We start from the raw sequence: 26967 nt of genomic DNA on the forward strand, positions 1-26967 counted from the left end.
CTAAGTTCTTCCAAGCTAAGAGAACCTATAACTTGTATATTTTTACATTTTCCAAAAGATGGCGCTATTGGATTACAAATGCAATTTTAATTATTGTATCATTGTTTTACTTCTATAGTGCTTTGAATGGAACTCTTTTACAAAGACCCTGTTACCAACTATAGGGAAAACATCATTTAGTGTAAAGTAAACAACATTCAACTATTAGAAATGTTGATAAATATGTGATTTTTTTTCTGCAACTGTCTAATAGTTTTGCTTACTTTTTTTTAAGTTGCAAGTGTAATTTCTGGTAAATTTTCCTTTACTCTCCACATACTTAACATTTTAACATATTTAAATGCACAAGGGTTCAAACTTTAAAATGATTTTCCATTTTGTGTAGGATATGGATAAACCACCATTACCACTGCAGAGGTCTAAGTTCTAATAATAGTAGGAGCAATATTAATAACGATGGTGATGGTAGTCTTGGTTTACCACAGCAATAGATGGTATATTGAAGTTTGAAGAATATTTGAGAAAGTAATCTAAGCACTTTTCTAAGTCCTGAGAAGTTCAATCTGTCACTATCAGGAATTTGATTCAAATTAAGTAATGAGGACACCTGGTATGTGAATCAACATTGAACTTGCAATTCTTGAAGCTGCCCTTTAAAATGCTGAGAGGGAACACCTTCCTTTTTTCCTTTAGGGGAAAAGAAATGTGCTCCTTTATTGTTTTTTATAATGCATATTCTGTTGCCATGTTGTCTTTAGTTGATGAAGGCTTGAATGATGGCTCTTGGACACAGATGAAGAAATTTTGAAGCCATGGGGGGGAAAGTATTTTTTCTTTTATATTAGCTACAGAATATCTGGGTACAGTGGTGCCTCGCTTAGCGATCGCTCCGTTGAGTGATGAAATCGCTTTGCGATGGACTTTTGGCCATCACTGGAGCGATCGCTTAGCGATGTCCCCTATGGCTAAAATTTGCTTTGCAATGATCGCAGGGAAGCATAACCTTATCTTTTCGGTCCCTCACTTTCAGTACAAACAACATTTTCTTGATGCAAATAATGCAGCTTTGTTTTCCCAGTAGGGGAAACTCTTGTAGCCGTACTAGATGCTTTTTCATCTGTTGAAACTTTCAGGACACTTGTAGGTTTTAGTATTCAACTGTTCTTTTCTGTCTTCCTTCATTTTAATTGGCTGCTGGGCTTGATTGGCTGCTAGAACTGTAGATTGTGTGATTGGCTTTTGCAGAGAATTGTCCTTAGTTATGATTTGTTCTGTTAAGCAGAATCTGAACATCTGTAACAACCTTAGTAGGATTTGAGGAATAATATGTTAGATAAATATAACTGTAAAATTATGCACTAGTATATTGGTGGTAATCATAAAAACATATGTATGTAGGTCAAGGTATATTTAATATGTGAACTAAAAAAATTAACATTTAATTTTAATGTTTTAATATTTCTTCATTTACGCCTGTTATAGGCATGGTAAACCAATTGATGCAGGGTTTTCAACTCTTGAATTGCTTTAAACATTGGGTAGTGGAATTCTAATACTGGCAAAGAAAGGGAGAGAGAGATGAGATGCATAGATAGTGTCTATCTCATAGATAGAGATGCACAGACAGACAGTATGTATTAGTCTGAAGAAGTAGACTTGTCCACGAAAGCTCACATTAAAATATAACAGTCTTTAAGGCCACCACTTTTTTGTTGTCTTTTTTATTTTTTATTGTTTTGTTTTTGCCTGACATTTCCAAACTTGGTCTCCTTATCTTTATACTGAAGTTTCAAACAAGTATTTTCTAAATCACTTTTAAATAGAATTATAAACTCTGCACATGTTTTAAAAGAAGTTACTAGATCTTGTTTTGTTGCTTTGCCCTTGATAAGAGTAATAGGTAGTAAAATAAACAGATTGTATGCTTACAATCTGAAGACACAGCACAAGTAGTGCTAATATTACGAGGCAATGGTGTGAAACTGATGCTGGAGATTTTAAATGTAATCAAATGGTCTTTGAAATTATTGCCCAGGAGTCAAGTATACAATTTTTTGAGCTCCAAGTAGTATTGGAGGACACTGACCATTTCCAGTATGGTTTTTCCCTGGAATCTGGGCAGAAACTACCTTGAGGACCCAGTAAAAGATTTACAGTGGATAAGGTCCAGGCTTTTACAGAGTAGGACCGGCTGGGAATACATATGCAAAAAGGTAGTAATTCTACATATTAATTGCATACATCTTCTCCTACATTAATATAGATGCAAGTTTATGAACAGCCCTTTTTAGCTTATTAGGTGATTTTATATTTATATATGGCTTGGGGAAAAATATTTGTTTTAATGCACAAATTCACACTTTATATGGAACTATAGTACAAAATAGTCAGTAAAATATTGCTTATCTATTGACATCAGTATTTTCGCAATGAATGTGTTTACTGTTTTTGTTATAGCTGGGTTTTCAATGTTTTCTTCTACTTCTGCATTTTTTCTATTTTTGATTAGGAAGGTAAACTACAATTAACATCTTAAAGCCTTTTGAAGAAGGACTAAATGCGACGGGGACAATTTGTCTGTGGGAATGAAGTGGTTGGGAGAATCCAAGAACATGGTGGTGAATGGCCGGAGAAATGGAAGCAGGCTGTCTACTGATCACCATCAGAACCAGTCTAAATTACAGCACCCTGGGAAGGAAAATCCAAAAACTGGCAAAAATGGAGTTGAGAGACGGTCAAGCAGATGTATGTATAAGCTACCATGATAGGAAGATCTCACTTCGTTATTTGTAATTTTTAAAATTCTTTATTGAGTATTGCTGTGCACATTTTCAACTTCTTGAAGGTTGTATTTTTTGGATATATTATTCTATTTGTACATAATTACCTTGTTTCTGGTAATACGTTTGATTATTTCATGACAGTTTAATGTAGTGATTTAATCTTTTTTTAAGTTCTGAAATAAACCTAAGTCCCAATTAAAGCTGAAATGTGAATTGTTTAATGTTTTTATATGTAAGTTAAGTTTTTTTAAAAACCCTACTTAATATGCAGTGGTAGAGAAAGTATCCACATAATTATGATGTGTCCCAGTAAAGCAGGTGATTATGATGCAGGCCACAACCATGAGATTCCATGGAAAGTTCTCCACTGATTTCAATGTCTTGGTGTGTTCTTCAGAGCAGTTGCAAATATCTTCTGCTTATTCAGTTTAATTCCTGTTTTACTGAGGTCTCCGGTGTCCTTAAAAGTTTTAAACTTGGGATTTGTCATTTAGAAACAAGGGCAGTTTGAATTTACAGTACCTTTTCTGAATACTTGGGTGCATTATCTACTTACTATTGGTTGGACTGAAAGTTGCTCTTTGCTTGTTTCACCCTAAATGGACAGGAATAGCCTTTGTATCCCAAAGATGCTGTGTATGGCTGAGAGTAGATGTGAAAGATGTGTGGGTCTACAGATTTTGTTGGAGTATAACTCCCATCAGACCTAGACAGTATAGCCAGTGGTAAAGGATCACTGAGATTGTGTCCACAATATCCAGAAGGCCACATATCCATATTCTTGTGTTACAGATTTTAGGTAATGCTATTCCTAAGAAACTCCAAGTAAAAGGTCTTTCCTGTCATATGTGGGATGATGATCACCTTTATTTTGCAATTATCTCCTTTGCTATTTAAGTCTATACCATGTGTCCCTAAACATTTGTAGTAGAATCTAGCTTCCCAAAATCCACAATTCTAACTTTTGAATAAAGCAGTGATACAAATTCTTCACCTATAACTCCCCCAGCTTCTTGTGGCATAATCTCTTTTTCCTTTTGCAAATATTGTGTCTTGGAATTCTGAGGTTACAAGGAGAATAGAAGTCATCTTCAAGATCTATCATGCGATGTGAACACTGGTTGTGCTGTTCACTGTGTATACTGTCAGCATGAATGTCTCTGTATATGTTGAATGCTACTCAACCACTGGTCTACCATGAAAACTACCTCTGAGATACCCTGATGTTTGTTAAGACAATACTGCTAAAGTTTCATACCTGGCTTTGTTTGTATTTTTAAACATGATAATCAAGGAGTAGCTACTTAATAATGGGAGAAAAAGGAGAAGAAGCCCCAGAACAACAAAAATCTGCAAGGAGGCAATTTTTGGATGCCAGGGTGAACCACACAGGTTGCTAAGACTGGCTGTTGAAATATTGTCATGAACAAACTTGAGCAGTGTCTGCTGGCTATGCATTGACCAACAAGAAACTTTTATTACCTCTTCACATGTTCAGACCTCTTTCTCTGACTTTAAACCATTATCCTCTGATCGAACATGTCATCTTCTTTGTGTTTTCGAATTCTTGTTATTACCAAAATGTGTCAGTGTTTTTGAAAAATCAGAGAGCAAAATCAGGTGAAACTACCATCCCCTGAAATACTAGTAAATTTCTGTAAGTTATGTTGAATATGGAAAAGGATGCCCATGGTATTCCAGCACTGATCGTCTGGGGACTGAACACTGCGCACTCACTTAGAAATATCCAGGGCAAGCTAGATTTAAAATGAAATATAATGTGCCTCTTGCAAATGAATTCTATCTTTCACAGAAAAAGAAATGTATTCAAGCACCAAGGATACCATGCAGCCTACATTTGAAAGATATTGCTAGTCATCTGTCCACAAGCAAAGAAATAATAGAATACCAATTTCATTTCGGAATAGCTACTGTGCTGTCATCCTTCCCAAACATTGCTTTTAAATACTGTTGGATACACAACCAGCAGTGGCTGTAGCACACATTCACTAATGTCTCCTGACGGCCTCTTAATGATGGGTGTAGCATCACTGAGTATCATATTTTTACCAAATACTTTGCAGTGTTAAATTGGTATAAACTCCAGCCAGGAATCTTGGTCCTTTATGTGTTAATTATGTCCCCAGGGTCAAAGCTATTTAGGAACCTTAAAAGCAGGAACTCCTTTTTTCCTGTAAATAAAGCTGTTGGGGTCTCATAGGAGATGTCAATTTTTTCCTTTGTACTGGCAAATATTTTGGGCTAAAGTGCATGGATTTTGAAGCTCCTTCTGCTATCCCCCATGGGATTGCCTCTTGAAGGGGAAAGGTCCGTAAGATTCAACAGTCTCTTTAAGCTAATACTGACATTTTTTTTGGTTTATACAGGTAGTGGTGGTTCGGGATTTGAGGGCCAAAGTCGCTACGTGCCTTCCTCTGGAATGTCTGCCAAGGAGCTGTGTGAGAACGATGACCTAGCAACTAGTTTGGTTCTTGATCCATATTTAGGTTTTCAAACACATAAAATGAACACTAGGTAATTTACTTTAATTTCTCTACAAGGGACAAAAAGGCTTATTTCTTTCAGTAGTGAACAATAAATGTAAATCTGACTGCTCTTTTGAGCCCAGAGTAGTTGGTCAAGTGGAAATTAACTGTCTAATTGAGATATCATTTATTTGTTGTGATGTTGCAAATGAGATATTGGGCTAAATATACTGTAAGATGGACCAATAATGAAGTGTTAAAAGGTGAAGTTTAAAATCCTGTCCGGAATACTCTGGTTCATCCCCCTACTCTTTCTGTCCTCCCCGCCTCATCAGTCTTCATTCTCTGGCAGTTTAGTTTTTACTGGACTGTTTGGAGGGAAGGATGGGAGTATCTCATTTTCCATATAAATGACTGCTTTTTAGCATTCAGACTGGCTGTTTATGTAATTTTGCAAGAAATCTTGATTTGTAGCTTTAATATGTAAATTCTTTCTTAATACTTGCATTTTTAGGAAAAATCCTCATTTTTAGAATTTACATTTTTCAAAATTTCCTAGGTTCCTAAGTGATTTTTAGTTTGAGCCCATAGCACAGCTTTTAGGTAGGTGGGCATTCTTTCTGTGTACTATCTCGGCACCTAAAATAACCAAGGTACCAGAAGATACATTGGAACAATCAAACCTATCTGCTTGAGGCTTCAACAACCAACCTCTGAAGCATCTCTCTCCTAGTTTTTACACTGTGGAAAAAGTCAAGAATAGCATTTGAGAATTTTGTGGTAATTATCTTTACTTAAATATAAAAAACTTATTAAATAATACTGATGTGGACATATTGCATTAAATTAAAAAAGATTATTCATCATGGTGTGGTGGCCTGAATTATTATATTAGGTAAGCTAATGATTGCAACCAATACTCATGTTGTGGGTTCTTGTAAGCTGATGAAAATAACATTTAAATGTTTTAAGGCAGTGGATCTTCTCATGTCAAGATACAGTGAGGAAAACTTCATCTACTTAAAGATAATGCTCTGCAAACAGTATTGCATATTTTGACCATAGAATGTCATATCTACAGGTGTAAAATTTCCAAAATTATTAAGCCATGTGAAAAAGTGAGTTTTCCCATTCTAAATCTGCTTAATATTCGTTTTGTAAACATTTTTGAAGTTTAGTAGTACTGTAATTTTATTTGAAGGTGCTATAGTAGCATAGTGCATGGGAAAGCACCACTTTATTTTAATAATTTATACACTCAATATGTGCAAGGTTCCCTCTAAGCTGGACATGTCTGCATGATTCTGCCTCCCTCTGTGCAGTTCTCATCCTCCTCTGCGCAGTGATCGTGTTTGATCCCAGTTGCGACGGAACCCTGGGTATGTGGGGGGGGGCGGAGGCACGCATGCATGCTGGGGTGATGTTGTGCAAGAAAAAGGTGAAACACGGGGCTGAAAATTAGAGGGTACATTGCACATGTGTAAACTAAAACTCTCATAACTCCTTCTACATTTTATGTTATTATTGTAGTACTTTGGTTAGAGACCTTTGATTATGAGATGGCTTCCCTAATTTATCAGAGTTTTAGATTTAGCGATGCATTCTGAAGACCCATATTCAGAAGATTTCCTGAGTTAGCACAAAATCCTCACATGAGAAAACTATAATCCAGTTATGTGCTTCTTTTTATACAAGGGATTGCATAATCCCTTGCACAAGATGCTATACAATATATGAAGAAGAAATTATAGTAGTTCTGTTACAGATGTTTTAGACAACAGAGTATCTTCCAGTAGCAGTAACACAGTAGTTCACAGCATAGTGCCACTACTGCTGTTTCTTTCTCTTATATAGTGAGAATTAAATCCAGTATAGGTTCATTTTAACTTACTTTAAAACCCTGCAAAAGTTTTTAATCGTTCTGCAAGCCCAAGAACAAAAAGTTACATTGTGGAGTTCTTCTCTTCAGGTTGCCTATCAATTATGCCCTTTTCCAGGATGTTTTCCTTCCCTCATTCCAATTTTCCACTTCCCCACAACAGTCAGTCAATCATTCCAAGGCTATTGAGTGTGCTTAGTTCTCATTGGGCTATTTGGGGATACTAGTCATTGCCCCCTTAGATTTCTTTCTAAGGATTTTTAAAACTTCTGCAAGTACTAAACGCCTTGAGAAATGTTCTTTAGCGAAATAAATTACGTTTTGCTTGAAGCTTGGAAATGTGTTTCTCTGTACATGGTTTGAAAAAAAGTGGATGTGTTTTAGTTAAGAAGCAGAACCTGCGTTTAGGTGAAACTAGTTGAGCTTCACAGTTGCACTGATAGAACTATATGATGATCTTATGAATTCTTTTGTGTTGTGCAAAAATAGAATGTGTTATCAAGTCAGTTTCTGTAATCTTAATATCTAGTGAATCTTTTTTTTAGATAAAGCTTTCTAAATTGTCCTACTTCTCCAACACTGTTAGTTTTTACATTAGTCTTGAGAGTGTGTATTTTACTAATTTAACCTAGATAATAATCTTGAAACTTGATATGTTATAAACGAGTGTCAAAATCTCATCACCATCAAAGGCCTATTTGAATTAAGATCTATAAATGATCATAACACTATTTAAAAAATTTGCTTAGGTTTATATTCCTTTATCTTCAGCATTGTGGCAGCTGGCTATAAGTTAAAAACAATACAGCCAAGCAGTCAAAATACATAAAATAGCAAAAGACAGGAGATGAAATATTGTCCACCACAAGACATTTTATATTGGCTTAAAAAAATGACCAACATGTTTGAAAACCTGGGAGAATGTAACGGCCTTTGTTTGGCACCCAAGAGATAATACAATTGGTAGTTAAGCTTCCTGGAGCAGCCATTCCAAAGGCAGGACACCGGAACCAAAAGGATTCTCTTCCCTGGTCACTACCCCCTATGCCTCAGAAAGTGAGGCAACTGGAGAAAGGCTCATATGATCACCTAAAAGATAGGAGAAGTGGCATGTAGGGAAAAGTGGTCCAAGAAATGTCTGATTCATAACCTGTATAAAGGTAAGCACCAGCATTTTGAATTGAACTCAAACATGTATTGGTTCTTTTTTTAATACTGGTCAGATGTGATTATGACAGCACACCCAGCCAAAAGTCTAGCAGCAACATTGTGAATAGGTTGCTATGTCTGAATAGTCCTCAAGAGCAGCCCAATGTACCACTCATTACAGGTGTCCTGTTTCATGGCTATGAAAATATTTAAAACAGACCTCAATAGAAATTATTGCAAGTAAAGGGACTTATAAAATGGTAAGTGAACTCTAGTTACCATATAAAAGCAGCACATATAAGATGGATGTATTTTTAGAATATGCAGTCCCACACACCCCATTAATATGGAAATCCTTCAGTGCTCTTCCTATGATCAGGGTTCAATTCTGCCTCGACATTGTAGAGGCTTACTTTATACCGCACAGATCGTTATACTAAGTCAGAGCATTAGGCCATATAACCCAGTATTGTTTACATAGATTGAAAGGGGCTCTCAGTGGTGTCAGGAATCTTTCTGAAACATGAAGTTTCATTTGATAAATTCTGAGTGTGTACTTTGCCATTCAGATTTAACTAGTCAATTAGAAGTGCCCTAAATATAGCACATTGCTGTCACTTTTCTTTGGTGATGATAAATTTCTAGTGGTATCCATGACTTGTATTTTTGCTACATTCTCATGTGCAATCTCAATCCTTAATATTTCTAATCCATGTGGCAATTTCAAGCAGGCTTTTGTGAGATACTTCTAAATATATTAATTGTTGAAAAAATATGGCAGTTATTTAAATGCAAATTGTCCTATTTGTACAGTATTGTATATTGCAATGAGACATTGTTGATTTTTTAAAAATGTTTTAAGACACAGTTTGTGTTCTCCTTTTGGTGGTGCTTGAGAAAAGGTGTTTGGCCTGCTCTGTGTTTGATGCCACCATTCATAGTGTTTGGAGGCATTGTCCCCAGATTGACACAGTACTGAGAAATTTAATATTCTACATCTAAATTCACTCTGCGCTCCTAGCACCAGTTAGGATGTTTTTGATGACAAACTGTTGGAAGAAATGGGCATTCTGAAGTTTAGCGCCTTGTGTGTAATTTCTGCGTAGAATGCAATACCAATTCTCAGTCATAATGATAATAATATTTCATACTCAGAGGATGCTGGTTTCTACACTGTGTGCTATTATTATTATTTGGACTTCTGTGTACTTCCCCAGTTGGCAACATTTCATCTTGTTTCAACACAGTTGTAGTGATCTCAGAATCACAGAAATAGAAGGGATCAAAAGGATGTTTAACCCAAACCTGTACCATAAGCCATGACCAGTCACTCCCCATCCCCTTCTACAGATCAGTGTAAAGTAAACCAAAGTATGTCACAAGCACAGAGGAGGTGCACTGGTGAATGGTGCCTCACTGCAGCAAAGAACGCCAAACAGTTCAAGCAGGTGAGCCAAGCTATAAGCTTACATGAATGAATGGAAAGGGACTTGCATTCAAATGCAGTGACGGTTAGCTGACTGTTGCAAGGGGGAAACATTAGTACCCTTTTTCAATCTAAGTGTGGTTGTTACCTTCTTCATGGATGAATGATGAAAACATTATTCTAGCACCTTTTAGAGCTTAAAGCCATGAACAAATGTTGTGTGAAACACAGAAACTAAAGAACCAGGTATGATTTAAAATATATTTATATTAATTAATATATATAGAATTTGTTTGGCAGTATGTTTCTTTATATTAAAATTTTATTTATTTAAAAACCTAAGTTTAAAAGCTTTATTTGAGATTACAGCTCTGTTAGTTCACAGTTCATTGAGTTTAGATTCTTAAGAATTTTAGATTCTGTTTCCCTGAGGGGAACCAAGTCAGTGAACAGACAGTACGTATTTAAGACCAAAGTTAATAAGTATAAAAAAGAATACCAGTTTGTAAGAGCAAAGTTAAACATAATAGTTAAAAACATGTATGGGCTATTAAGGCTTTTAACCAAACACTATCAGGAGCCAAATTTGTACATACTTCCTAAAACAGAACAGTGTTGGGATCTTATGACTATCTACAAGGTAGACACAGCAACAGAAGTGTTCTGTTAGGTTTTATAGTTACATTCCTAACTTTATAAAGTAAAGAGATTAAATAATGCCTCAGATGACAACTGAGGTATGCAAGGAGGAATGTATTGGAGAAGGTGATCCTTAGGGTTTATAAGCAGAAATATATTCTATAGTACCTAAATTTCAGTATGTCTTTACAGTACACTTTTGAAAGGTTTGGATTATTTGCCCTGATTTTAAGAGGAACAATTTTAAAACACTTTCTTAATCAGTCTTTAATGAAATTGGATGGGGATGTTAATTTATAACCCATAGCATGGAATTTATGCTTTTGGCTTATATTGTTCAGCAGTTGTGAATGCCTCTGAGCCCTCCTCATAAATCCACCCATCATTTAAGAAATAGATAGGCAACTGCATATCCGCTGTGTATTGGAGAAGTGATAGGCCAGAACTGGTAGTAATTCATGGCTGCCTTAGTAGATTAGGTGAAATATATAATCTTACCTCATTGTTTAACCTCTTGAAGTTCACATGCCAAGATGATTAATGATCTGCTGTCTTTTTTGGTAGGATTGTATTGTTTTTCAATGTAGAATTCAAATATCAGGTAGTTAGCAATACAAGGCATTTGGTACTGGGGTAGGATTTAAGCATGTATTTGGTACACCTTGGAACTTGCATTCCTTTTTTTGCAGTGGCCTGTGACAAAAGGAAATTAAGAGGAAAGAAGAGGAGCATAACGAGAGGAGCCCCAAGTGTACTGAAAATAATCTTAATAGTTCACATTGGAGGGTTGAGTTCTGCTGTTGAATTCATGTCTGCCTCAAAATGAGGCTCACTGAGCTCAGTAGGACTTCTCAAAAATGATATTTCAGAATTTCAGTTGTGATTATTGTGATGTATATGATACATTGGAGTTGCTTCTTACCCACAGCTAATCATATTATTATTATTATTATTATTATTATTATTATTAAAAAACTCCAGGCACAGTCAAAATTATAAAAACATTGACTGGTATTACATAACAGATACAACAAACTAAATATCTTTAAATATCGACCCAGTATGTGTGCTGTTCCTAATATTGCCATTTTTTGTAGCTCTGATGATTTCTGACATCTGCAACTGCTTATAGTACTGTGTTGTTGTTGTTATTGTTGTTATATATCATCTGGCTACTACAGTCATATTGAGTCACTAGAATATAAAACTGCAAGACGATAGTAATAAAAGTTGCACTCCTTTTGAACTCCACAAAGTACATTGCTTCTACACTTATTGTAGTTACCATTCTAGAAATTTCCATTCCTGATTATTACGTCTACCCAGTTACTAACCCAAATTTTGTTAGAATGTCTGATCTGAAAGCATCTGTTGCCCTGAAAGTCTAACCTTTTGTGTTAGTATTTTTTTCTGATTTTTTTGCTTGTTTGTTTGCTCAGTTTAATATACCACCCACCATTTTTAAAGTAGTGTTTTAGGGTAGTGGGATATACACTATGTCAGTACAATTGATAAGCAAATTCTTATCTTGTCTGCTAAATGGAACAAGCCAGGTTGTCTGATTGAACTGGTAAAATAAATTCCTCATTCTAGTAGTGATTCTAGTTCCTTCTCTTTGCATCTAGAAACAGTCTGTCTTGAACAATTATCATAGGCTCTAGATAGCACGCCAAATAGGGCTTTTCCAGCATGTCATACAGAGATGCCAATGTTTCTTTATTATTAGAAATCATTATCTCAAACAAGTAAAATATCTGATGGCTGCCTGCATATACATAGAACATCACATTGGTCACATAATTTCCACAGATGACATTAACCTATATTTTTTTTCTTAAGGTAATTTATAAAGATATTGCATAATGTAGGTTCTAACCTTGCTCTCTGAGGAAGTCCTCTAAAAATTGTTGTCTCCTTGCATCCTCATTTTAGTGCTCACCCTTCAGTCAAATAAAGGCATTTTTATATTCTATATAAAATTATATTTTATATTCTGTTTAGGCAAATAGGTGCTTTTTAGATATTTTCAGCCACAGTTCCTTTAAGCCCCAACCAGTATAGTTAGTTATCATGGATTCTGGGAGTTGTAGTAGAAAACATCTGGAAGTTACTGGTTTACCTACGCTGATTAATGAGATGAGGAATTCTGGTAATCTCCCTGAACCGGATGACAGACTATAGAAATGTGATCAGTACTTTGAGTGTTAACCTGGAGCAGTAAACTGAGCACATATTTTGTTTTCCCGTGCTGATTCCAACCACCAAGGAAGGACAATATCTGTTTTCCTAAAATTGTTTCCTCCAATTGATCTGGAATACTGCTCCTGCATTACAGAGTTGTCTGTGTTATGATTGCAAATTACAAGGATGTTGATTTAAAATGTACAGCTGTAATAGACAGAGTTGGAAGCAATGCCCACTTTACATTACAGTCTTGATCACACAGGTAGATAGATAGATAGATAGATAATATGGTACTGACTGAGTGGAAAGTGGCATTCAGTCAGGTCTCATAGTTGCTTTAAGTATTAGAACTTTCTATACTTACCTTTAAAAACCTGACTGAAATCAGTATCTGTATCTGTTCTCTTTACAGTATTTTCTCAAAGGCTTCAAGTTGTGCAAAACCTTCTAAGAGAAGTGTTTCATTTTTATTTCTGGCCCTATTTCACTTATTCAGTTACTATAGACATATGAATGTGGGTTAGTGAATGGAATGTGGGTTAGTTGACCAGAATTGGATCTTGGATTTTTTTTAGGTTTCGACCAATAAAAGGAAGGCAGGAGGAATTGAAGGAGGTGATTGAGCGTTTTAAAAAAGATGAGCACTTGGAAAAAGCCTTCAAGTCCTTGACGTCAGGTGACTGGGCCCGGCACTATTTTCTTAACAAGAACAAAATGCAGGAAAGGTTGTTCAAGGAACATGTAGGTGTATTTATACTTAATCTAAGTTAAGACTGTTAGTGTGTGGTTTACAGGCTATTGTGGATGTTGATTAAATACAACTGATTTAAAAGTGAATGTATTTGCATTTTCTTCTAGAGATAGTAAATGCTTCTTATGATTAAAAAATAGCTTAATGGAAATTAATAATGAGGAAGAGTGTAATGAAAGGGCAGTGATTATTTAGGGGTCAAGAATTAATATTATAGATGGGCGTATTTGTATATGAATACCCACACACAGCAGGAGTTAACAAGGGGCTGGCCCCTGGGGCCAGACTGTCCACTCATTCGTCTGCTGCTGCCACCCCTGCTGTTCCTTCCAATCATTCTGGAATGCCTGGTCAGCTAGCCACTCATCAACATTGCAGGGAGACTCATCTTCCCTCCTGCCAGGAGTGGCTAGCTGACTGGGCACTCTGGAGTGATTGGAAGGAACAGTGGGGCTGGCGGTGGCGGACACATGAATGGACAGTCGGGCACCAGGGGGCCAGACCCTCATTAACTCCAGCTATGTGGGTATTCGTATACAAATACGAGTACCCCCATATATAATTAATATGTTAGAAGGAAGAAGGGAACAAGAAAAAAATAGACCAGCTGGGAAGGAAATAGGAAGAAATAGTTTGATCTTCTGTTTTCTCTCTCTTGGGTTGATCCACTGCCATTTGACTAATTGTGATCAGGCAGTTGCTAGGATTTTCTCTGCACTGGTTCTGTATAGGTTCTGATTAGGTGTATTTGAAAAATCACAGTATTAAATTGGGGCGTTAAAATAATCAGGTTATAACTTTACCTGAACATTCTGTGTTCCATACATTCAGACAAAAAAGGCAGGGAGAAAAGAAATTTTTGAGAGTGACATTAAACACAGTAAAAATACTTAGATGGCTTTTGACACTCAAGGGCTTGAAATCCCGTTACACAGCCACTTAAGTGTATTAACCTTTAGAAGTTAATTGCTTTAAGAAATCGCCATAGACACTGGCTGAAATCCTGTACATTCTGACATTACATGAAATTACACAGTGGAAATGTGTGGGGTGTTATGCCCAGGCAACCCATCATTGTACAATTAGATTGTATAATCGATTGCATGGCTTTCCTTTTGCTTGTTGCACAGTATGCATGTGGAAGATCTTTGTGAATAGTACTTCACCTTGTTGCACTTTTCTCTAAATGCTGCCACAGCTTCTCAGAAGAACAACAGATAAGGTCTATCCTAGATAAGGCTCAGAATGCAACAAATAAGGTCATTCTTAACATGTGGCAGTTCACTTTTAAAAGTTGAGCTGCTCACTGTGCATGCAGAGCCTGCACAACAGGATTTCAGCCATTATCTATTGAATGCTAAGTCACACAACTGAAAATGCAACAGATATGGTCTATAGAGGTTTGTTTGAAAGGCTGTCCTTTGAAAAAGAAAATTCCTCAGTTTCTTTGTACAGTTTATTGATGTTCTAGATACCTTAAACTAGCCCTTCCCCTCGAAGAACTATAAGGAGTTCATGAAATAAGAAAATAATACAGTACCTTCAAATTTTAGTACTCCTGGCTCTCAAAATATGAAAAGTCAGATAGAGCTAAAAAACCTCAGAAGCAAATTTCTTGCTGCTTCCTGACTTAGACATTTAAAATACTTTTCTAGCACTTGAAATCAGATTACTTTTTCTGGAGTGCTTCAAAGCCTGATGATAAAAAGGTAAATGAGACAGAAGAGAGGTGATAGGGACAAGTGAACTCTGCCAAGTTTGAGTTGTTTTTCACTCTCTTATACAACCTAAGGTTAAGAGAGAACCGAATTCCTTAAAAGTTCTTTTAATTGTATATAAAAGAAAATGTAACCTGTATCTATCATCACTGTGAAGGTTGGAAAGGGAGAATTGCTGCATTCACTTTTTCCATGGGTGTGTATTTGTAGTGTGCATTTAAAACAATTTAGAGGTAATATATTGAGAGAAATTCTCTTATTCATCAGTACTTGACCATTTATTTCTATTACAGGTATTTATTTATTTGCGAATGTTTGCAACTGACAGTGGATTTGAAATATTGCCATGCAATCGCTACTCTTCAGAGCAAAATGGAGCCAAAATTGTTGCAACAAAAGAGTGGTATGTATTACATCAGCAATGACTATCCTATGCCACATTTTGATGATTTTCAGCTTCAGTTGTAAAATTTCAGAGGGGATAGCGGCTGTTAAAAAAGCTCTCGTCACCTCCTGCCCTCATGCATTTCCTAAGATTTTTTACAACCATTCTTTCTGTAATCTGCTAGTGGTGCTGTGAGTGCCCCAGGGCCCCCTTCCATAATGACTCTGAGAGTAGCTCTTTTATTGAACAGCAGAACTTTTAAAGTGCCAACAGGGTCATTCTCTCCTGTCTCCTGCCCCTCCTTAATTCCCAGTCCAGCCATGGCTACACCCATGGCTTCAAGGGTATTGTCCTCCTTTGCCCCACTGACATCCCAATCCACAGATGAGCTGCAAGTAGGGAATTTGGCAGGCATTCTCCAAGAGGTGAAGAGCCCACTCTAACAGCCAGGGAGACCCTCACTGGTTCCGCATGTCCTCCTCCAATTGTGCATCCGTCTCTTCCTCTCTATCATCCCTTGGGATGTTGATAGACATTAGCATGCTGCAATGCTTTCCGATACTGGACCTGGAAGGCAACGAGTTGCAGTGCTGAGTACCACCTAGTCAGTCTGGGGTTAGAGTCCTTCATCTGCTACAACTGGTACAAGGGAGCATGATTAGTTATTAGCAAAAAAGGGGCACCCAACAGATGATAATACAATGAGAAGGAAGCCCATTTGATAGCAAGGGCTCAGGGACAGGATGGGATGTTCCCCGTTCTAGGAATGCTGGGTCAAAACACCCCCTAGCCCCCTCTTGGAAGGATCCATGAAGAGGATGAACAGCTTGCTGAAATCAAGGAGTGTCTGATGGAAGTAGAGCAAAATCTCTGTTTGAATTCATCATATGCCATCTGTTCCTTGGCATCCCAGTACACCTCTCATGGGGCTTTTTTGCAAGTGATCAAGTCCGCAGTCTCTGCAAAGCGGGATATAAATTGTAGTAGCCAGCTAGGCCCAAGAATTGCTGTGCCTCTTTCTTTGTCCGGGATCAGGGCAAGGAGGAGACTTTGGTCACTTCATCAGCTAAGATCTGGATTTCTCCATCTCCTACAATGAACCCTAAATACAGCATTTGTGCTTTTGCTGTCTTACACTTTTGGGGGTTGACAGGCTAGCCTTCCTTAGCTGCTCCAATATCACCCACAAGTATTCCAGATGTTCCTCCCAGGATTGGCTAAATACAATAATGTTATCTAAGTAGCAGCAAAATCTTGCACAGGAGTCAGCACCCTGTCCATAAGGCGTTGGGATGTGTCTTGTTGTGGGTGTATTGTTGTGCTAAGGAGAAGAGATTATTTGTCACTGTGGTTGATGGGTGTCATTAGCTGATCTTTTGTATGTAGTGATCCCCTGTCCTTGTGGCTGGGTAGAGTTCATTGACCTTTTGCACGCTGTGTCTTTGAGAGCTGGGAGCCAAGTTTTCTTGAGCTTCACACTTTCCTCTTTTTTGTTGAAGTTCTGCTGGTGCTTGTGGATTTCAGTGGCTTCCCTGTGCAGTCTGACGTAATGATTGCTGGTATTGTCCAGTATTTCAGTATTTTGAAATAGAATTTCATGTCCAGTTTGTTTTAGGGCATGTTCAGCTACTGCAGATTTTTCTGGTTGTTTTAGTCTGCAGTGTCTCTCATGTTCTTTGATTCTGGTGTGGATGCTTTGTTTTGTGGTTCCAATATATACCTGGCCACAACTGCAAGGTATCTGGTATACTCCTGCAGTGGTGAGGGGGTCCCTTCTGTCCCTCGCTGACCGTAACATTTGTTGTATTTTTGTGGTGGGCTTGAATGCATAGCAGCCCCAACGAGCATGGAAGTGCACTTGGCCACACACTTCTGGCCAGGTCAGTTGTGCCAAGTAATAATGGATGAGGTGAACGCCATGTTAGAATCAGGAGTTACTGAGCCCTCCTCTAGCCTCTGGAGAAGCCACACTGTACTGAATCTCTAAGCCCAAAGGGAGTGCGAGTTTTTGCCTCCTTTCTGGTATTTTTGTTAAGAACTAAGACTTTCATAGTCTACAGGGCCCACTTTCCTGACCACCCCGAAAGGACCCTGCCATTGAGTAAACAACTTTGTACAGAGACACCACCGTATAATAATGGGTAGCATAATCAATAATGATGATTTATTTATTTATTTATTTATTTATTTATTTATTTATTTATTTATTTATTGTATTTATATCCCGCCTATCTAGTCATTTCGACCACTCTAGGCGGCTTACAACATAAAACATAACAAGTTCAAGAAAAATTTATAACAACTAATTAATTAAATGATTCTGCAATGGGAAAAATACAAAATAAATCAAGTAAAGAGAAAAAAAGGAAAGAGGACAGGAATTAACTGGAAGGGAAGGCCTGCCTATACATCCACGTTTTTAGTTGGTTCTTAAAAGTACCCAGCGAGGGTGCAGCGCAAATCTCCGGAGGTAGGTTATTCCAGAGGCGAGGAGCCACTGCCGAGAAGACCCGGTTTCTACTTCTTTCCTTCCGGGCCTCCCTCAGCGTCAGGCTCCTCAGCCTCACCTCCTGACTCGCGTGGGTGACACGGGTAGAGCTAGTTGGGAGTAAGCGTTCCGCCATGTATCGAGGTCCTAAACCGTTTAGGGCTTTATATGTAAGCATTAACACTTTGAAGTCAATGTGGAAACGGATGGGCAGCCCACAAACTTTGGCAAGGGCCCACTGCTCGATCAAACATCTCTACTATGGGCAGAGGCACCAGTGGGGCTCCCAGCTGGAGTTGGACTTGGGCCCTTTGGCATACAGAGCAAAACCAGCAGTATCGCTCTACTTCATTTTATTTATTTATTTATTTGATTTGATTTGATTTGATTTTTACCCCGCCCCTCTAGACCATGTCTACTCGGGGCGGCTGTGCCCCGAGTAGAATACTTAATCTTTTATTTTTTTGTCTCATCAGTAGAAAAAGAGACTAAAGGGTGGAATTCAACCTTGTTTTCCTCTGTTAAAATATTTCTCTGCTAGGGTGATAGCATTAATTTATTGTTCTTAAACTATATGTTTCTTTCCCCTTTCTTCATTTATTAGGAAACGTAATGACAAAATAGAATTACTAGTGGGTTGTATTGCTGAACTTTCTGAATTAGAAGAGAACATGCTGCTCAGACACGGAGAGAATGACTTTAGTGTCATGTATTCTACACGAAAAAACTGTGCTCAGCTCTGGCTTGGTCCAGCTGCATTCATCAACCATGGTAAGCAAGGAATTTTATTTCTCTCTCTTTCTCTCTCTCATAGTAAGCTACTATGAACTTTATTATAAAATGGCTATAAATAATTCTAATAGATAAATAGTGGGTGATGAAATCAGTGTGCAACCTTACTTTAGGTATCTATTACTATTCGTGTTTCAGGTCTTATCAGCAGTTAATTGATTTTGTCTTTTGGACCTTTTTCAGATTGCAGACCCAACTGTAAGGTAGGTGTGTGTATATCATCCAAGCTAGTTTTATTCAGTACATTGATATTTAATTTATGTTTGCAAATTTAAATAAGCGTGTAAAATATGTTAATTATCTGTCTTCTAGTTTGTATCAACTGGCCGGGATACAGCATGTGTGAAAGCCCTCCGAGACATTGAACCTGGAGAAGAAATTTCCTGTTACTATGGAGATGGTTTTTTTGGAGAAAATAATGAATTCTGTGAATGCTACACATGTGAAAGGTATGTTTCTATATATATAATAAACTAAAAATGTCCAGCATAGATACATTGTAAAGTTAAAATCTATCTGTGGCCTGGAGTTGTGAGTATATTGCTTTTTCAATATACTTGGCTTGATTATCTGGCAGCCATTCTTGCAAAAGAGGAATGTTTCCCAGTCTGGGTACTGTAAACGGGCAAGGAAGGGAGTGCACTTGTCCTCTTCCCTTTTTGTAGGTTTCCTTACTCTCCTGCATGCAGAAGGCAACTTCCTGAAGAGCCTCCTTTATCTCTGAACACTTTCCCTGTTGTTTGCAAATTACATGAGGAGGTTTCAGGGATAGAGGAAGCTCTCAATTTCTGCCATGCACAGAAGGTGACAGAAAGTATCATAAAAGAAATCCTATTTATAACAGTGGGCAAAATCATATTTGTGTAGGCATAATCTAAAACGGGGTCTCCAAACTTTTCACTGTGAGGGCCACATCATATATTTTCCACATTTTCAAGGGCCGAAGGAACGTGTACACCCGCCCACACAGGCCAGATAAAAAGGCCATGTGGGCCGGATGTGCCCCATGGGGTGTTCTTTGGACCTCTGATCTAAAGCTGTATGTGACAATTAAATAAGGGACTCAGTTGTGCAGTTGGTTATGCATTTTCCATTGCCACTGTTGCACAATGTGCTTTGTAGATAGCACTTCTGCCTTGGTGTTTTTGTAGCTACTGCAAGTATACTGTCATTCACTTATAGCAAAGTAAGAGGATTTTCTTCAGTAGATGAGATTTGTGACAGCATCTTCCAAACAATAAACTTATCCATTAAATTAATTGATCAGTTTCATATTCTTCCTTTCTTCTCTGATAAATATGGGTGAAATATATAGCTGTAAGATGGGCTCTCATCCAGAATAAGCCCTAACTAACTTGGTAGTGCTATTAACATAATTTTACCATTCAACAGAAAATATCAGATACTCTCAGGCAATGACATAGTCATGTTACCTCCTGAAGAAACCCATTGCAAGTTAATATTTTTTGTATGAGTCACAGGGACAGGTAGGATAAGAGAAATGTCTTGGCAGTTCTTGTTTCATGACTGTGTGGTAACACAGATATCAGTTATATATCACAAATAAGGGATTCCCATTTTATATTGATTTAAGAGCAGGTGATACCTTTATCAAGCTGCTAAAAAGTCTAATAAATCAAACAGGTAGCATTCAGTGTTAATCCATCTTCCTCAGCCTGTGCACCAAGATTTTGTAATGCAAAATGTGTGTGCATTTGTCTATCCCAAAAATTCATGGCAGATGATTGTGCCAGATCTATTTCTTAAGGTGAGTTCAAATGTAAGCTGCAGACATCATTGCTGCCTCCGCTCACACATGCACTGCCCAGCTGATACACCTCGCATGCACAGAGGCAAGGGCTGTGTCTGAGAAGGGAAGTCAGCCTCCTGTCTCTGCACATGCACGTGGGCCACCTGGCTGCCCTTCAGATGAGCGGTGCATGCACAGTTCATGTCTTTGAGTATGAGTCTGTAGTCCCAAGCCTTGGGGGGGGGGGGCAAACAATTCAAGACAGAAACTCAAGTCTTGGGACTCAGGCCTGAAGACTCAGACTCATACATGGATTTGGGATTTGGGCCTGAAGACTTGCCAACATTACTGTTACCTAGTAGATGTTTCCGCAGTTTGCCTGGCTGATGTTAAGAGTTCATGTTGTCTTATAGATGGTGCTCTGGGTGGCTATTTAGATTATCCTCCATAGTGCAGAAAAAAATATACATGAGAATCCCAAAAATTAGTGGCAGATGACTGTGCCAGATCTGTTTCTTAAGGTGAGTTCAAGTGAAAGCTGCAGACTATTGGAGGTGTGGTTTCAAACTCCACCCCAGATAGCAGTTGGCTGGATTTCTCTTCCTGACTTCAACCAAAGAACCACCAAATAATATGCATCCCTTGGTTGTTCTGGGTTTTCGGGCTCTTTGGCCATGTTCTGAAGGTTGTTCTTCCTAACGTTTTGCCAGTCTCTGTGGCCGGCATCTTCAGAGGACAGCGACCTCCCCATTACCTTTTGGAACTGAAGGTTCCTATTGGCTGGGGAAAAGATAGTACAGAAAAGTGGCAAGCCTCCATCAGAATTGGGATTAAAATTTAGTCTACACACTAGGAGAAGCCAGTTGAAGCCATATTAATAGTGTTAACTCTTAACGTCATCCAAGCAAGATGCAAACTGAAGAAAACATCTCATGTCTACTAGGTATTCTCATAAAATTATACAGTATATTTTCTTGTTATTGTTTTAGTTCATGATAAAAAAAGAAATTCACCCAGAATTATAATAACAGAATGCTAGCAGCATGGAAATACTTGCATAAATTCAGTTTTGTCTAAACAGACTAGTGTTGACCTAGGATTAAGAGTTCTATGTTGTTGGAGATTTTTTATTCTTATGCTTGAATTATTAATGTTCATTTCTTTTTCATAGACGTGGAACTGGTGCTTTTAAATCAAGAGTGGGACTGCCTGCACCTACTCCTGTAATTAATAGCAAATATGGACTCAGAGAAACAGATAAACGCTTAAACAGGCTTAAAAAGTTGGGTGACAGCAGCAAAAATTCAGACAGCCAATCTGTAAGCTCTAACACTGATGCAGATACCACTCAGGAAAAAGCTAATGCAAGTAAGCAAATGAATATAATGATTTGAAAATGTTCTGTAAGCATTCTCAACAGGATGCTTTATTGCTTGAGGGAAGAAACAAACTGAGCTTTTCAATAGACCTTTCTTGTAATTCAGATTTGAGATAGATTGTATTTGTACAGACAATATAGACAAAAACTAAAGAATTATAGTGTACTGAAAAGAATGTTTTGCATAAGTTCATTTTAAAATATTCAGAGGATAAGGAAAACTGAACAGACTGCATGAGGTTAGTCTGTTACGTACATACACCGGTGTGGTACTTTCTAATAATTGGTAGAACTATATCCATGTATATAATCAGTAATTAATTAAGAGCCAGAATTGCAAAATTGGTGGTAAAATAATTAGGTAGAACATGAACACTTACTGAGGCTGACCTGGGAGAGATTCATTTTGTGATTCTAAAGTTATTTTCAAGTATTGGTATTATTACTGTTATTATTTTAAAGTCTTTCGTAGCTAGTTTCAAAGACTGGTTACTAGCAGTATTTTATTTCTGTTTACTTCAACACATTGTGCAACAAATAGAATCCCTGTTTCTATTCATATGAAATAGTAATACTATTTGGTAGGAATCAAGAGAGAGAAATAGCTTCTAACAAAATTCTGACTTTATTTGTTTGATTTTACAGCTAACCGCAAAACTTCTATTGGTGTAAAAAAGAATGGCAAGAGTAGAACATTAACAAGGCAGTCTATTTCAAGAATTCCAGCTTCATCAAATTCTACCTCATCCAAACTAACTCATCTAAATAATTCCAGGGTACCAAAGAGACTGAAAAAGCCTGCAAAGCCTTTACTTTCCAAGATAAAGTTGCGAAATCAGTGCAAAAGGCCAGAGCAGAGAAATGCATCTAGAAAACTCGAGGTGGGAAACTTGGTTCTTAAAGAGCCTAAAATTGTCCTGTATAAAAGCCTGTCCATTAAAAAGGAAAAAGAAACAGAGGGACCAGTGAAAGTCGCAGTCTCTAGTGGCTGCTTAACACGGCATGCAGCTCGAGAATACAAACTAAATTCTGTGAAAGGTGCTCACGAACCTGGGGAAGTATCACCCTGTACATACATAACAAGGAGGTCAGTGAGAACGCGAACAAACCTGAAGGAGACCTCTGACTTAAAGCTTGAACCAAATATGCTAAATAACTATAAAAACAATTTGACTGATATGCGAACCAATAGCTTGGAGCAGCAATCTTGTGTAATGCATGAGGATGAGCAGGCTCTTGTAACTTCACATAATGGGGATGGGAGGTGTCAAAAGAGTGACAGGGCGATGGCCAAAAAGAAATCACGACAAGAAAGGCTGGTAAAGCCATCTCTGAAAGTGGAGGAAACTGTTCCTGCACATACCATGCCTGGCAAAGACAAAATGCCAGATTTGATCAGTTCACATTCTGACCTAGGTGGAGAAATGAACAATGTAATGGATTCAGCCATTGGTTATAAGGACTGTATCCCTGCATCTGGTGGCTGCTCCATTGTAACTTCAGATGCTTTCAAAGTGAAAGACCGCTTTAGAACTGCAAAAAGCAAAAAGAAAAGGCGAATAACCAGGTATGATGCACAATTAATTCTTGAAAATAGCTCTGGGATCCCCAAACTGACTCTACGGAGGCGGCACGATAGCAACAGCAAGACAAATGACCAAGAGAATGATGGGATGAATTCTTCAAAAATAAGCATCAAGTTAAGTAAAGACCATGAAAAGGATAATAACTTATATGTAGCAAAGCTTAATAATGGGTTTAACTCAGGATCAAGTAGTAGTTCAACAAAATTAAAAATACAATTAAAACGAGAGGAGGAAAATAGGGGAACATATTCTAGTGACTTGCATGAGAATGGGGTGTGTTGTAGTGATTCTCTTTCTCTGTTAGAGTCTCGAGTGGAAATGGATGATTATAGTCAATATGAAGAAGAAACTGTAGATGACTCTTCATCTGCAGAGGAGGAGGAGGAGGAAGAGGATGAATATGAGGACGACTTCGAAGACGATTTTATTCCTCTTCCTCCAGCTAAGCGATTACGGCTTATAGTTGGCAAGGATTCAATAGACATTGACATTTCTTCTAGGAGAAGAGAAGATCAGTCTTTAAGACTCAACGCATAAGCTTACAGGTCTTAAACTGAACAGGATGTCCATTTTTTTAAAAACAAAATTCCAGTCAATTATTCCTCAACTGATGAACTTTCTGAAAACGTTAGTGGAAGCACTTCTTTATTGTTTATTCACTTATATCAACATAATATTGTAGAAAGTGTACAGCATACTGACTCAAGTCATTTGTGCAGATTTTTATTGTACTTTTTAATAGCCTTCTTATGTGCAATTCTGAGTTAGAAAAATGCTCTATTGTAAAATAAAGGCTCAAGCAAAATTACAAAAACACCATCAGATGTTTCCATGCAGGATAATTAAATCACAATAATGTGGCTACACAATAATTTTTAATCTGTGGGAGCATTATTTTGCTCTTATGTCTGACTAAACAATCTAAAAAAGGAATCATAGTAGCGGCCTATTAAGGTTTTCTAGTATGTTAATATCACCAGCAATGAACTACAGCTTTTCAGTTTATTTGCTAGATGTTTTTTCCCCTTGAAGTTTGTCAGTTTTAACACTGTATGCTGTCCCCAGACGTACTGTTTGTGGCCTTTGTTATAGTAGCAAACCGTTGGTTTGAAGTCAAATTGATTTCTTTAAAAAAAAGTGTTGACAGTTTGCTGACTTTTAGTACATTATATGTACAAGGGTAGCAGTATGCAGACTACAAGTTTGGATATGGTGTATTTATTTCTTGTTATGTAAATTAAACCACCTTGTATTTAACACTTTTTCGATACTTTTAGATAAAATTGTTCTTTGCAAGAATGATTGGTGCTTATTTTTTCAAGAACTCGCTGTGAAACAATGTGAATACAACCGGCAACATTTATCCAATGAACTGCAGCTATCCTAATTGGGATTCTCATAGTTTTCTGTTGCACTTGTAACATGCTACAAGGAATTAAAAGAAACCTATTCACTTTAACTTATGATAGTTTTATGAAATTTAAAAGAAAACCTAACTCACAGCTTTTGTTCTGTGGTAACTATAAAAATGTTTTGTCTTTTGAGATCCAGTGTAAAGGACTGAAAAATGTACATGTTGTAAATATTTGTGTGTTGTGAGAAATTTTGTCATAAAAAATTGATAACTTACCAGAAGGGTTTTTAAGTTTAGAAATACATTCATGCCAATAAATAGGAAATTATGAACCTAGTTTTAAACTCTGACCAATGGACTTTTTTTTTTAAACTTTTGATTAGCTTGCATTTTGAGATTTCAGGAATTCTGTGTGCACTTTTTTTTAAGGAAATGTCATATTTTTAGCTAGAGAAATAAACGATGAAGAACTAAAGTTGTAAAATTAACATTTGCTTGGATATGCATCTCAAGTGATTTTAGTTAGACATATAATCCGGGCTGTACATCTTTTGGAATTCTGTGCAGATAATTTTGCACAGAATCTTAAAATAGGATATGTAATTCCTGAGAGTTTGGCTTGCTTTCTACAAATTTCTGATCCATCTAATAGTGTATATATGTTTACAGGCAGTTGTATCTAGTTGAGAAATCTGTATGTACTAAAGTACAGGAGATTGAACTGTTTGTTGAAGTGAATGGAAACGTTCTTGTAGATGTGGAAATTATGTCCCTTTGTTACGTCTCCTGTAACTGCAGACAGATGCTGAATTGGAGCAAACGTCAAAAGGCTGCACAGCATAGTGACTGGCATTTCCATGCATAGCTAGCTGCTCTTTTTCACTATAGGGAGAAACCATGCCATGGTTTTCCTCCAGTCTATGAGGCTTTTTATGTTGTCCCCGAGGAACATTCAAAGGTGTGGCAGGACCTATAATGTGTAGAATCTCATCTCTCTTGCTTGGCAGTAATGAAGATAGCAAAAGATGTTAATGCTAGAGTGTTTTTAGAGACAAGGGTGGTTACACAATATTGTGGGTTCTGCTTCAGCCCCATCTGGAGGACTATTAAAGCTGCACAATATATTCTTGAGAAGCACAATTGTTAACTGTCTAGAAAAGTTATGTACTGAGAGCCCTCCATTCATGCCACGTCACATACATCAACACTTCATTCTCAACGAGGAGCCACCATGTACCCAATTTGGTGCCATTTCAGAGCACCTGCCCTTAGATTTTATTTTAAAGAAAGAAAGAGAACTGTGGCTGTCCCCGGGGAAAAGTGGAAAAAATGATTTCAGATATCCCAGAATTAGCCTTAAACAGCTCCTGTATGTTGAAAGTGGAGTCCCCACTTAATGTCAGAGAGCTTTCATTTCACACAAGGCTTCCACAGTTCCAATGGCAAAATTTTGATGTATAGTTTAGCAATTGGGAGTTTTGTGGTCTGAGTTAGAAATAAAATCTGAAGTCCTGAAATTCAGTTTCAAGTTGGGTACATTTCAGATAATAATTTATTTCAATATTTATTTCAGTTCTATTAAAAGCAAGGCCATGGAACTGAAGTGAGTTTCTGGCAATTTTTTTCCAGCCTACATTGTCACAAGCATATTTCAAATGCAATAAATATAACTGAGATTTATCTGTAATATTGATGACGGGTAATTATCTTTAATATTGCTTATGTTAAAAAGATTTTCCTCATCTTTTGCAGTACGCTATTGGTATTAAAAATGCTAACTCTTGCTCCGAGCTGTATCCAGTATATAAAATGGAATCTTCAAAATGTATTACAAGAGAATTAGTGTACACAGTGGTCAATTTTTATTTGTGCCAAAATTGATTTGAAATAAATGGGACCAAAGGGGAAAATTTGGAATTTTAAACTCATTAAATACTGAGCTGGCTCTGAACAAGTTTTTCTGTTATTATGCTTATCTATGAAAATTCAGGTTTGCTTGCATCGTCATGCTCTGTGTGACTGAACAATCACTAGGTTTTGTTTTCAGCATGAATTTGTGAGGATCAATTCTTGTGAAGATAAACCTGCCACGTGCTGTACTCATTGAAAGATCTGTACACTATGTCATATATTTTTCAGAATAGCCTGGAAGACAGGCAATATCAAGATTACTAGACATAAATAACGTTACTGGAATTAGTACTGTACTATGACATAGA

At 37.3% G+C, this 26967-nt stretch overlaps 1 protein-coding gene across 4 annotated transcripts in view; it reads left to right on the forward strand.

Annotated features, from left to right (window-relative positions):
- The window catches only part of KMT5B (lysine methyltransferase 5B), a 35067-nt gene extending 8365 nt beyond the window's left edge, over window positions 1-26702 (forward strand). For 3 of the 4 annotated variants that reach the window (XM_020784112.3, XM_020784111.3, XM_078383646.1), the window contains exons 2-10: window positions 2510-2745; window positions 5171-5318; window positions 13122-13287; window positions 15309-15418; window positions 18493-18659; window positions 18864-18883; window positions 18993-19129; window positions 21602-21798; window positions 22454-26702. In XM_020784112.3, the coding sequence (XP_020639771.3) occupies window positions 2586-2745; window positions 5171-5318; window positions 13122-13287; window positions 15309-15418; window positions 18493-18659; window positions 18864-18883; window positions 18993-19129; window positions 21602-21798; window positions 22454-23931 (2583 nt within the window). In that variant the 5' untranslated portion in view covers window positions 2510-2585 and the 3' untranslated portion in view covers window positions 23932-26702. Of the gene's footprint in view, window positions 1-2509; window positions 2746-5170; window positions 5319-9647; window positions 9746-13121; window positions 13288-15308; window positions 15419-18492; window positions 18660-18863; window positions 18884-18992; window positions 19130-21601; window positions 21799-22453 lie in introns of those variants that run through there. The other variant, XM_020784115.3, reaches the window with a different exon arrangement.
- Window positions 26703-26967: the final 265 nt, after the last annotated feature.

The sequence above is a fragment of the Pogona vitticeps genome, chromosome 1 (genome assembly GCF_051106095.1).
Source record: "Pogona vitticeps strain Pit_001003342236 chromosome 1, PviZW2.1, whole genome shotgun sequence".
NCBI lineage: Eukaryota > Metazoa > Chordata > Lepidosauria > Squamata > Agamidae > Pogona > Pogona vitticeps.